Raw genomic sequence first — 14,065 nt, forward strand, 5'->3', positions numbered from 1 at the left:
GAAACCTGCCAGGGGCTGGTCTGCCAGAAATTTAAAAATGAATAAACCATATTCCATTAGATACCAAGCAAAGGTTAAAAGTTATAAAGTTAAAATGAAATGGTCTTAGATAACGGAAAATAGGGCAATAATGGCAATGCCAATTCAGTGGACTGAGAGGAGACAGGACTGGTGGTGCAGTAATTGAGAATTCTGAGGTTCATCAGGAAAGCATGCCATGAGGGATAACTGGTTATGTACAAAGTAGGTGAGAGGGACAGCACATATGATGTATTTTCCATTTAGAAGAATCAAAACTTCAAGAATTTAACTTAAAAAAATTTAAATCTAAAGAGGAAGTGGTAAAGGTACACACACAAAATGACATACTGCTATCAATAACCAGTCACACTATATGTCAATCAGTCATTAGTTTTTAGAGCAGGAACTGTGTGTGCCTTATTCTTTTTTTATATCTCCAACACCCAATATATCACTAGATTGTGAAATAAAAGTTTATTTAATTACATTTGCCTAATGTATTTGTTTTATTGTACAAGCCAGAGATGCGGGGGTTTAGAGGATTCACCAGAGACAGAGTGGGGAACAGAACAGGCAGACTGACTGAAATACACTGCTGAGGGGAGCATCGAATGAGACAGCAGAGGTCTGCCTCGCCATGTGGGTTGCTCCCTGGTGGGCAGGGGATCGAACTCCTACACTAAAAGTAGGAGATGCTACTTTTTCTAAAATAATGGCTCACAACCCTGCTGCACAGTGGAATCAGTGTATAAAGTATTTTGAAAGAGCTGCAGAGGCTGTTAACCCCTTGCGCCACCAGGGAGGCCCTGCCTAATGTATTTAATCACATTTCTTAAAACCAAGAAATGTGAGACTACATTATCTTGTGACATGCCATAATCCTTTTACGTAGTCTCTGCACAACAAAATACTTTCAAGCCCCAGTAAACGTACAGTGGAGTGTGAGCTTTATTGTAGCAGATAGTAACAAAAATAGGCAGTATCAGAAATAACTGCTGGACTAGATTTAGAAATCAAACTTTTAAAAGGCACATAGCCCCGCCTCCATTTTTCTCTTGGGACATAGTAACAAAAAGTTAACTTAAACTCAAGGCTAGCCAACAATGAAACAATATTCCATTTTATGTTTTAAGTTTCTACTAGGCAAGATCCCATTTAGTTTTTCTACTAAGTACATGGCATAGCTGGACACAGTATGTATAATTAAGCACTTAACTGTTGACTATGGTGAGTTCTAATATCTAATTTCACTTTGGGGCTATATACCAGTGGAATTTTTAACCAAAAGAGCTGGTATGTGACAGAGGGGCAACCTAACCTATATTTGCACCACAACTAGACTAGAAGAGAAAAAATTAATTTTATCTGGGTTTATAAAATTCTATCTATTTTTAAGCTCAGAACTATGATCTCAAAATAAACACCTTAAAAGTTTATGTAAGGTTATACATAAGAGATGGTTAAAAGGAAAATGAGTGACTGAAACTTAAACTTTGCAAGAAAGAAATAATATATTAATGAGACGTATATTTGCAACTAGCAAGAAAGGTGATCAGATTATCGCTCAAGGAATCCTGTACTAGATTTTCCACACTCACACCTCTTTCCTTATTTGAAAAGACACAGGTAGACCCAGCAATTTGCTATTTTCTCTAGATTTTTTTCTTTTTGTGATATATAAGACACCCCCACCCCACCCCCAGTCCCAAGACTTTCATTGTAACAATCAAGCAACTGAGCTGTGACTACAGATTCCTGGTTTTCTGTGATATTCCTGGAAGCAACAAGTGAGTGAACAACTGAAAAAGACCCTAAAGCCTTAGATTTTTAAGTTTCAACGCTTAAAGAAATGTCAGGATTCAATTTGACCTCACCAATTCGAAATTTAAGCAACGTTATCAACTGTAGGCTTACTGGGCCTCTTTGGTAGAACTTTTTAAAAAACCTCAAAATACACAAAGTATACATTTCATACCATCATCAGCTAACATTTACCACACTTAGAGAAGCGGGAATGAAGAAATAGTATTTGGTTCAGGCCACATCCAGCCCCTTATTAACTATGTGATTTTGACAAGTAATTCAGATGCCTCATCTGTAAAATGATGTATTGGACAGCTCCCTAGCCTGCTTACCTCACATGCTTTCTGTGAAGATCTATTAAATAAGATACTTGGGAAATTATGAAGGCCTAAAATGGAGCCATTTTGTCCTGCTAGTCACCATGTAAATTACTAATTCACAAATTTCCCCATTCTAGTCACTCCTTAATCAGAGTAACATAACTCTACCTACAGTAAGACTAAATGCACAGCTGTATGGTTCACCTTTAGTTACTAAATCCCACCAGTCTATTCTCCAAAAGACTTTATAACTACATGTAAAGATGAATTAGTTGAAGAACAAATGTGGCAAGGGATGTAAAGAATTAGCTCACTTAATATTTTTTTCTAACCGCTGCCTGCCCTAATCCAAAATTCCTGATAGGTTCTTTGAAATCTTCAATTTGCTCTGAATTTCAGATACTGAAGTAAAGCACTCTTTCCACCAAGGTTTAATTAAGAAACAGGAATATTTTCCTCCCACAGTTTTAGATTTTATGCCTTCTACTCACTGTACTATATCACTTTGTATCAGATCATCCCAATCAAGCTCCATAACATTGCTCTCTAGTGGTTTTCCCATAAGTGAGAAATAATTTCCTACATCTTGCTTGAGCTATAGAAAACTGTATACGGTCCCCAATTACCAGAAAATTCTTCCCTTTACTGTGACAGTTCTTAAGAGATATTCTGGTTTCTATGCTATTGATTAAGCAAGACAGATTCCTGGATACTACTGACAAACTACATGAATCTAGACAAAGCCACTTACGGTGCCTTGGGACTCATTTTCCACATTTACAAAACTGAGAACTACATAACTCCAAGTATATTTTTGGTTGAAACAGTCTATGGTTCTCTTCAGATCACTTGTATCAATACCATGATTAAGAGATCCCAAAGAACAACTCATCTTAACAGCAGCTTTCAAATATTTGAAACATTTCTCATCAGTACCCCAACCTCTAAAGGATAGTCAGAGTTACTGTAGAACAGATAACTATTTTAACAGGGAGTGCAGTTTTTTAATTTTCCAATAAAGACTAGCTACACAACAGCAAGATTTTCATTGGACTCCCAAGTCCAGAGTCACTGGATTCTGAAAAGGAAATGCATCAGAAAAACAATAGGAAGACACATGCAAGAAAATAAATCACATATAATTGCCCATTTCCAGAAAAAAAGTCCTTTTTTATACCAGGTTCTCTATTGTGGCTGGGAACAACATCAGAAGTCCAATCCTAACCTCTGTCACTTCGGGCCTCCCCAGTGGCGCAGCGGTTGAGCGCTGGATTGCGAGGCTGCCCGTGGCCTTTGCAGCTCCAGTTCGATCCCCAGCTGCTCCCCGGCCACCAGAGGAGGGTCCCACATGGCGCGCAGACCTCTCCTGCCGCCCGCTGCTCCCCTCTGCAGTGTACTTCGGTACTTCTGCCTGCTCTGCTCCCTGCTCTGGCTCTGGGGAGTTCTCTCACCCTTCCGTGCTTCTTTTTTTTTTTTTTTTTATTTATTTAATTTATTTTTTTGTTTGTTCGTTTTTGTTTATACATGCACTGGGTACAGTCAGAAGCGCGGGAGGGTGAGAGAACTCACCAGAGTCAGAGCGGGGAGCTGAGCAGGCAGAAGGACCGAAGTGCACTGCTGAGGGGAGCAGCGGGCGGCAGGAGAGGTCTGCGCACCATGTGGGAACTTCCTCGGGTGGCCGGGGAGCAGCCGGGGGATTGAACCGGCGCCGCAGAGGCTGCGGGCAGCTTCGCAACCCAGCGCTCAACCGCTGCGCCATCGGGCTCCCGTGCTTCTGACTGTGCCCAGTGCATGTATAAACAAAACAAACAAATAAATAAAACATGCCTCTATAAAAAAAAAAAATTCTTTAAAAAAAAAAAAAAGAAAAGCAGAAAAGTGAGATCGGCCTTAGCAGATCACTCAATTTTAATCAACTTTGAGGCTCTTGAACCAAGAGGCCTGTCCAAAATGTGGGAGACCAGAATATGGAGGTGGCAGCACAGGATGAGCACAGACGGAAGTTTCATTACCTGGGTAACATTTCTTCTGAATGTTTAATTAAAATGTTTGAAAAGCAAAAATCCAATGATAAATGAGTCACACAAAAACTGAATGCAAGGAATTCTGTAGGCATATGGGGGGGGGGCTACATAAATGAATTCTGGGAATTTAAGTTTATTAGTAAGTATTTTAATCTTGTAAGACCCGAGGGCTCTGGTTGAAGTACACATGTGTACCCTTTCTTGCCTCAATTGCATTCTTTACAGCACTCCTCCTCCAGTGCAGCTTGAAAATTTTAAAAGAAATGTACCCAAAAATTAACACTTAAAGGAATATGCTATCTCATAAATGCTAAAGAATGACTTAGGAAGTCAAAGGTTGATGGGTCACCTAGTTTTAGTAATTAGTGAAGTTCTACTGGGATCAGTTTTGAGCAGGCTCTTGAAAGATAGGAATGCATCTCTTTTAGTTTACATGTTTGCCCTTGAAATATGTATGATTAATATACGAGCATCACTGATAGGAGAAGTATGCCTGAAGCAAGGACAGGGATCACCATTAGCAAGCATGCAGGAAAACATCAAGTCACCAGTTAATAGCAGTCTGAAGCAGTTCTTCACTTATGTGATTTCTCTTGTATCAGGCACTGCAAAGTTTATTTTTTTATATTTATTTTACTTACGTATGCACACAAGAGCTGGCTTGTAGGCCAGAGGTGCGGGGAGCAGAACAGGTAGATCCACCGAAATACACTGCTGAGGGGAGCAGCCGGCAAGACAGGAGGGTCTGCTGCGCCATATGGGTCAGCTCCCTGGCCTGGGATAGAACATGTGCTGCAGTGGCTGTAGATCGCTTCATAGTGCTGAGACTTAATCATTTGCGCCACTAGGAAGACCCCGCAAAGTTTATTTTTGTTACTATAACCACTAGTGTTTTATCCAATAGATATGGAAGGAAACAAGAAGGGGTCTTTAAAGTGAAAAACAGAAAGCTTGAAGGAAGTCTCCCAGGTATCAATTTCCTATGAAACCACCACCCAATACAAATGATCATTCCCTTCTTTCCAAGGTCTCTTGTTATCTTTCCCCTTCGGCCAATTTCAATTGTATATCTGAGATGCATAAATATGTATGTGAGTATAGGTTAGCACCATACCAACTGTGTTATTTTTTATGTGAAAACTTTTTAAAATGTGGATTTTAGGGCCTCCCCGGTGGAGCAGCGGTTGAGCGCTGGGTTGCAAAGCTGCCTGCAGCCTCTGCAGCGCAGGTTCGATCCTGGGTGAGAGTCCCACATGGCGCACAGACCTCTCCTGCTCTGGCTGCTCCCCTCAGTAGTGTACTTCGTTTGTCTGCCTGTTCTGCTCCCTCACACTCCCGCACTTCTGACTGTACCCAGTGCTTGTATAAATAAATAAATAAATAAATAAATAAATCTTAAAAAAATAAATAAAATGCAGATTTTAGGTTACTAGCACTTATGTCAGAACACAAAGTTCTGACATGTCATTGTTTCTGGTATAGGCAGAAGATGAAGGCTGAAATATCCTAGAACCCCAAAAGAAGCAAAATTGTTTCATATATGATATGTTTAAATCTTAGTCCAAAAAAAAATTAAAATGCAAACCTTTCAAATGTCATGATACTGTTTTCTTTTTCTCATAAGATTTTATAGATGTTAAGGCCTATAATCAATAAAGGTTTAGAATAAAAGAACTTATATTTTATTGCACCCCCAATTCCAATACGCAAATCCAATTTTTGCTAGTATAGTAAACCCACACACACTCACCTAAAACTAAAAAAAAATACACTTTAGGAAAAGTAATTGGAAGAGAAAATACAAAAAATCCCCAACCCAATTAAAGTACACATCTCTTCCCCACTAGTTTTACTGGTAACTTCCAAAGCTCTAAGTGGTATAATTTATCTATACATTACACAGGTATAATGCATCTTGTATTTCTACATAGATGTTATCACAAATTATCTCAAGTATAATGAAGGAAAGAAATTATTTGCTATACAGAGTCTTCCAATACATCCTACAGATAACATGAAAGTCAACATAGCTTCACATAAGTTAGTCAGACATGGTAGAAACAAAAGGATGTGGACGAGTGAGCAACGTTACTATTGACAAGGCCAGACCATAACAAATAAGCCATAAATAAAAGGGATGGGTACGAGGGAGACAGCATCAAAACCACAAGTTTTCAATACTGGGATTGAAAGAAGGGAATTTTACGTATTTCCCTCCATGTGTTTCTCCTTTAATAAATTCTATCCAAGTCTAGCTGATCCACATCCCAAGAGGTTTCCCAAGAGAAACCTATAGAAAAGCACGTCTAAGACTTTCAAATTAAAAAAAAAAAAAATTAAGCAGGTGTTTCCACCGCCACTTACACCGCTCCCCGGGTTACCTCCCCGCAGGGTGTGAAAATATCAACATCCGGTAGCCCACCCCAGCGCCCGGGCCGCCTCGCCGGCTGCCTCAGCCCCCCGCTTCCCCTTTTCGGTCTCATCACCTTTGAGCAGCTTATGGAACACTTCTTCTCCCTGCTCCCCCACCCTCATTCAAGGCTGAGCATGACATCTCCGCATCCTTCTCCCAACACGGGCTACCCGAGGGGAGAGAAGGAAGAGGCGAGTCGGGAGAGGCGTGCTCCAGAAACCAAAGCCGAAGCCGCCTGACACCCGCACAGCAGTTTGAACCCCCGGAGTTGGCCTTTACCCCCACCTTGGCCTCTGACCAGCAGCCGGTGCTCGCAACGCCGAAATCACGGTCGCCACGCTCTCCCCGCCCCCACTCCCTCCAAGAGACACCGGGGAATGAAAAGGCCGAGGGGGTTGGGGGGACGTTAGGCCGGGTCCTCCCCACACCAGCCCGCCCCCCGCCCCCCGCGCCGGGCCCCGCGGGAGGATGGAGACGGCAGGGCCCCCCGGTCCGGAAGCGTCCGCCGCGCCCGCCCGCAGCCCCCAGAGACGCGGCCCGCGACCCCCGGCCCTTTCCCGCCGGCCTCCCCCGGCCCAGACCCCCCGCCGGGCCGCGGCCCGTCCCCGGCCCCGCGGCGGCACCCGGGGCGGACCCCACGCCGGCCTCCCCGGCGCACACGCCGCACACAAAAGCGCCACGGCCGCCGCCTTCCCGCCCCCACAGCCCGGCGGAGCAATCAATGGGCGGCCGCGCCGCGTCCCCTCCGCGCACACCCGAATGCGGAGCCCGGCCGGCGCGGGCGCGGCGCCGCTCACCATCGCTCCGCTTGATCTCCACGTAAATCCCGATCTGGATCTTGCCGAAGTTGGCCGTTGCCATCACCTCATCGGGAGCGGCGGCGGCGGGCCGAGGGAGGGAGACGGGAGGGCGGAAAAGGCGGGGAGGGGGCGGGGTGGGTGTGGGAGGGGGAGCGGTGGCCCGCGGCCGCGCCGGCCCGGGCGACAGCGTGAACGCAAGCCGGGGCCGCGAGGAGCAGCGGCGGGCAAGCACGCGGAGGCCCGGGCCTGCAGGCCGGCGGGAGGACGCGCGCGCCGGGGCGTCGGGGTGAAGCGAGGGCTGGGGCCGCGAGGCGGCGCGGGGGAGAGTGGGAGGGCCCGAGCCGCCCGCCCGGGAGCCGACGCTGGGGAGGCGGGGCGCCGCGCGCCTGCGCAGAGCGCGCCGCCCGCGTCCCTTCCTCCTCCGCCGGCCTTGCCCCGCGGCCTCCAGGCGGCCCCGCCCAGCTCCGCGGCGGGCTGGCGGCGGCTGCAGCTCGGCGGCGCGGGGAGCTGAGCGCGCGCGTCGTTGCGCGGCGCCCGCCGAGCCCGGCTCGCGTTTGATTTCAGCGCGCGACCCAGAAGAGGCGGGAACCCGCGCCCGGGCGCCTTCCTGGCTCTCCGGCGTCCATGAATTAGCGCTGGGGCCGCGGTGAATGAAAGGCCCAGCGGCTTCGAGGCTTTCCCTGTGGAGCGTGGGGCCGCGGCTGCACTTTTAGGGACCGCCCTTTGGCAGCCAGGGCGCAGTGTTTCTTCTCGGAGTGTCACGTCTGTTGTCACTTAGTAACTTTCCTAAGACACACTTTGGTCCGTTTTCCCGTTCGGTTCTGAAAGAAGGGAAGAAACGCCCACCCGGGGATGAGCGTCACCCACCCGAAGGCAGAGTGGAGACCGCTTCTTCGTGGCCTTGCCGCAGAGCACATGGCCGAGCCAAGAAAATAAAAACCGTCTCTGTGGTGGGGCGGCCTTGACTGTTCGGTTTATGATGCATCCGATGATGGTGTTCTGTGTCCGCTGTACTTCCAGACCATTTGCCCTGGCTCATAAAGCCAATAACCATGACTCAAGAGCAGAGGGCAGACACATAAGATTGACTAAGGACTGTGTCTTTACTGCAGAGTCACTTGACTAGTCTGACCACCTGAGCAATGTGAGCAGGAAGGCCGTGGGGCCATGGACCATGGAAACTGTGTTTACATCACTGTGTAAAAACCTCCAAATTCTGGCTTTTGCTGCTAGCACTGGTATTTGTTGGGAAGGAAACCCTCTTCCTGTTCTGCCTTCTCTAGTCATTGTTAATCTCCCTGTGGTAATAACTAAAAGTACAGTGTTAACCTTAAAAAATTGGAAACTGAATAGATAGGTATGTTAAGTGCATTTGCACATCTATGCACATGCCTAGAGGTTTCAACCCAATATAAATAATCAAGTCAAGTAGGCCCTTAAAAAGTCGTTAAAAGATTCTGGCCTCATCTGTGACTTGAACATTTTGAAGGCATACTTGTCAAAAGAGCAAATTCTCTTAAATCCACTGTAAAGTAGGATTAATTTCTTTGAAAGAAACACTGGGTTGACAGTTTAGAAAATTACTTCTGCTTTTACATTCCAGAAATAACACTATAAACCGTCCCTCAAGAACAGTGTTTCAAAGTAAGGCTTGACCAAATCAAGATTTAGTTTTTATCATCTTAGGAGTTTTATCCAGTCTTTGAGCTCCTGTCTACTAGAACTCATCCTCTTATGTCTCTATGATTGAGAGATAAAGCATCTATTTATTTGCTTGCAAAGTCTTTAAAGAATGCAAAGAAATCAAGTTAGACAACCATTAAATTTTAAATTGCTTCATAAAACATTAGGTTTTATCACAGTTGTTGACATAATACCTTGCACCCTGTGGGTTATGTAATTAAGAAGTCTAAACCTTTAATCCATACACAAAGGTATTTTAAAAACATCTTCCTGCTCCATAAAAAATGTGAGACATGCCACTTGTCAAACATTAAAACCATCCTTTACAGGTCATACCCAAAGGCTTATGTTTTTGGGTACACCCCAGTATATATGTTTACTAAGACTTGCATCTTGAGTTTTATATGCTATGACTTCCAGGAGAGCAGCCATCAATAAATGCAATGTGGCTACTACAGTTTTGCTAACATTTTGGACTAAGTACTCTGACTGGCTCAGGCATTTTCAAGGTATATAACCCTAATGAAAACAGTGACGGCCACATGGTAGGCTCTGAGACATTTGCTCAATAAATTATCTTGTTAAACTGCTCTGAATCTCTGTTACCTCTTTGAACAAAATGAAAAAAAATAGGTTCCATTAAGTTCTTATGAGGAGCAAGAGAAATAAAATGTATCGTGCTCTGCTATTTAAGAATTATAATTTAAATTTAAAAAACAATGTAAAGTCATTCTATAAAAATAACCTAATACTCATATATCCACAAATCATTGATTAGAATTTGACACTTTTGATTTAAAATTAAACAAAAACAATTTGACTTTGGCCCTATCACTTCACACTTAAAAGCAAAGCAAGAGCTTTACAGAGCTTTCTATATTCTTTTACCCACTCTAGTCCATCTTACCTTAAATGACAGGATAGTTTTGCTCAAGGATTATTTCCATTAAGTCATAATCTATTAAGAGGGATTACTTGGACCTACCCTATTAATTCTGATAAACCATTGTTAAAAAAAAATCATAGCTATTATAATCCAACCAAGTCAATCTCCTTATTATGCCTAGAATTTTTTTTAAAATGCCTCTGCTTTAGGATCACTGTAAAAATCACCTCAACCCTAGGAGATTTTTTCCAAGGAAATGACCATTAAACTAGGAAGTTTTGAAGCTGAAGCAATCACTCACTTTAACCAGTTGCCTATTTCTCTTTCGAAGAACAGAGGAATAATTTAGCTCAGTTCTAACTCAGTTAAGATATAGACATGTCTTTATCTTCTTACTTGACTATTTCCCACTCATTTTTACATCATTTCTCAATTACTTCCACGAAGTTTATGGCTTCGTAGCAAGTGGAGAAAATGAGCAGGGTTGACAGAAACTTTGACTTTTATTGTCCACTTTCAGCCCTTCCACATTTTTGGAGGCTTTTTGTTGTCAGAGATATCCATTCCTATTAAGTTTCCTCAGATACTAATTCTTACTAAATTGGTGTAATTTCACTATAATTTATTTTACTCCTTAAGCAAATATCTTAAAACCCCCTGGGAAATATAATCTTAATTTTACCCTCTTTAAAATACCTATTCTTTTCTTCACCCTTGGGGTTCTCACATTCAGGCTCCTTTATCTTGGGGGAAAAAAAGTTCTCTTGAGCCTCCTCTTACTATTTAAATTCGTTCTATTGTTTACTCATCCCCATCGCCCCCTTTCAAATTCTCAAATAAATGTTTAAATACCTACTGCCTCAATTCAAGTTCACATAGAAATCCTACCTCAGGACTTGCTTGAGACACCTGCTCTAAATTCGACTAGTTTTCTGTAATTTCCCAGGGCTAGCTTTTTTCCATGCTTCCCTCGTACTCATTGCTATGTCATGACTGTAAATCTATACCCAGCCCAGATCCCCATAATACAATTCCACCCACATCCTTGTCACCTTCATTCACACTCTTGGAACAATAACAAGCAATGTGTAGTTAAATGATAATTGTGTGGTACAGGCTCTAAATAGAGAATAAAGTCACTAAGGAGTCAGAGAAGAGTTCCTGGTGCTATTTTTTTTTTAATGCTTTTTATATCTTGTTTATGGGCATTGAAGTTCATTTTTAGAAAAGGAGTAGGGGCCAGGAAGTGTGACTTCAGCTGGTCCCTGAATGATGACTGAGATCTAAATAGGCAGACAGCAAGGGGGAAAAAAGCAAACAAGGCAAGAACAAAACAAGCAAAACATGGCTATTTTGATACAGTCATTTTAATTCCAGGTAAGAGAGTGTAGAAATAGTTTCCTGCAAAATACACTAGATCTAAAGAAACTGTAGCAGGAATGACCCAAAGCCTATGACATTTGTAGGAGTTGTTGAAGGACTTGCCTGTGCTATGGTTAAAAGCATAAGACCTAAGAAAGTAGATGAAGACTATCTGCAGAAAAGAAACATAAATAAACCACCTGCTGGGCTGAGAGAATCTAGGAAGACATAGTTTATGGTTTTGAAAATAACATGGCTGTCATGAGTAGAGTCAGTCAAGAGTAGTTCAAAGAAAAGGAGTTAATGGATCGGCTAGAACTTTTGGAAGGTTTAGGTGGAGTACTGGCACAACCAATTGCTGGAATTATGATATAATTATCAGTAATTGTTCAGGCATTAAAACAACTTTAGAAAAAATTTTCAAGGTAAAGGGGAGTGTGTACACCTACTAAGTATTAGAAATATTGAGGAATTACCATTAATTTGTTTTGGGCACAGTAATGATCTTGTGCTTCTGTTTCTTTCTAAACCCTTATTTATTAAAGATACACACAAACACACATGCTACAAAAGCTTTTATTAAAGGGGAGAGATCAAGATTCTTTTTGAATGTTTAGTGTTGGTGGAACTTTCAGTTCTTGCAAGTTGAAGTATGGTACAAAAACATAACACAGGGAAAGCAGAATTGTTGAAAATCACAACTATTTTTTTTTTTTATAGAGGCATGCTTTATTTATTTGTTTGCTGGTTTGTTTGTTTGTTTTTGTTTATACATGCACTGGGTACAGTCAGAAGCGCGGGAGGGTGAGAGAATTCACCAGAGCCAGAGCGGGGAGCAGAGCAGGCAGAAGGACCGAAGTACACTGCTGAGGGGAGCAGCGGGCGGCAGGAGAGGTCTGCGCGCCATGTGGGACCCTCCTCCGGTGGCCCGGGAGCAGCCGGGGATCGAACCGGCGCCGCAGAGGCCGCGCGCAGTTTCGCAACCCAGCGCTCAACCGCTGCGCCACCGGGGAGGCCCGAAAATCACAACTATTATGTGATGTGTAGTGATTGCCAGTCTCCCTTCACTTGGCACATGACTGAGGAATGGACAATGGAATGTTAATAGAATGATGTGTCCCCTGTCAACCCATAAAACTCTATTCCTCATCTATTAGTTGAACAACAAAACTCTTAGAAAAAGGGTGGAGCCGAAAGTTGGAAGATGTCTGGATCCCTGAATGACTATCCCCCCTCCCCACTGAACTGCAATGTACCTTGGGATGTGTAAGAAACAAATTTTTATTGGGTGAAACCACTAACATCTGGGATTGTTTATTATAGAGGTTAGTCTAGCATGGCTAATACACAAATCACCATCAAAATTTCAGATTACTAAATGATAACTAAAAGTTGTGATGTGATTGTGACCAAAATAATTCTCACAGATCAGGTTTCCTAGGAAGCAGACTCAACAATAGAGATTCATGTGTACAAGATCTATTGGGAATTGATTTTGCAGTCAACAGTTTTGGGAGAGTGAAAGAAGCAAGACTAGTCAGAAGGACAAGTTGAACTGAGATGCAGTGATTGTTCTGTCAATTTCACTGTGACTTTTAGAGTTAGGTTGCCTTAAGTTGAGATTGGGAGGCAATTGTAATCCTTCATGTGGGCCAGTTTTTTACATTTGGTTACAATAAGGGGTGGTGAGTGGACCTTGACGTGGTCAAATCCTGAAGACTCAATCAGTGGTGAGGCCTCAATAGCTTACATTCCTGTAACTAGGGAAATGAGTGCCTTGGTCTTAAAGTGGCATCTGGGAGTCTATTACCCATCCACTTCAGAATATTCCAGAAACTGAATTGTGAGTGGTAATATGTGTTTAATGAGCAGAGCAAAGAGCTATTTATTGTTTATGAAGAAGACTGCCTAGTGAGGCCAAGGGAAAAGTAATGTCTGTATTACAGGCCTGGGAATTTGAGAAAGTAATTAATATCAAGACCCCAGTAAACAGAATCAGGACAATCTTCCCTGAAGTTCTAGCTGAGAGCAAGACTCAACTATAGATAACTGCATGAAATAAATTACAACTTCCAGTTGTTAACCTCCACTGCTTTCTGATTATCAATTTGACGATAATAATCAAGTTTCATTGAAAACCAGTTGGAGGCTGGTAAGATGATCAAAATAGGTTCATTGAGGCTTATAAAATTTGATTCTTAATACATTTTTAAAGAAGACAAACTTTACTTAATGAATCTTTATTATTTGCCCCAGAACCATATCTTGAAAGCATAGAAAGATTGCCCAAAGAAAAACTCCACTTGGAGTTTAAGTCTAATGTTTTGAAATTACATTCTGAACTCTGCTTGCTTCGCAGAGCCTGAATGAGTAAGAGATAGATTGATTGAGGACGACGTTGTTCCAGGGGTAACAAAAAAACTGCAGTGATAGAATATCTGTCTTTTTCCCTTGGTGCTATTAAAATACCCAAAAAACCAAGAATAATAATACAACTGACATCTGTACTCCCACCTCCTTTTATTATTACATAATAATTAGTTAATTCATAATAATAAATATTTTATTTTTACTCTAAGTAGCTTTATTTACAAATATTTTAAATTATTCTTTATTTTTGCTTTGAATTTTGCTCAATCTTAATCTTATGGCTAACTCTCTACTTTACAGAGTGACATTTAGGTAACCTTTACTAACTCTTAAGACAAATGGTGAAGAACTGGGAACTTGCCCAGGAAAGGAAAGCCCCCTGT

General features: G+C 42.7%; 1 protein-coding gene across 4 annotated transcripts in view; it reads right to left on the reverse strand.

Annotated features, from left to right (window-relative positions):
* KIF2A (kinesin family member 2A) overlaps positions 1–7,442 on the reverse strand; it is a gene marked incomplete at both ends in the record, with an annotated part of 60,762 nt that extends 53,320 nt beyond the window's left edge. For all 4 annotated transcript variants that reach the window (XM_084233362.1, XM_084233360.1, XM_084233361.1 and 1 more), the window contains one exon: positions 7,379–7,442. In XM_084233362.1, the coding sequence (XP_084089488.1) occupies positions 7,379–7,442 (64 nt within the window). The remainder of the gene's footprint in view (positions 1–7,378) is intronic.
* Positions 7,443–14,065: the final 6,623 nt, after the last annotated feature.

Source organism: Talpa europaea (genome assembly GCF_964194135.1).
Source record: "Talpa europaea genome assembly, chromosome: 5".
NCBI lineage: Eukaryota > Metazoa > Chordata > Mammalia > Eulipotyphla > Talpidae > Talpa > Talpa europaea.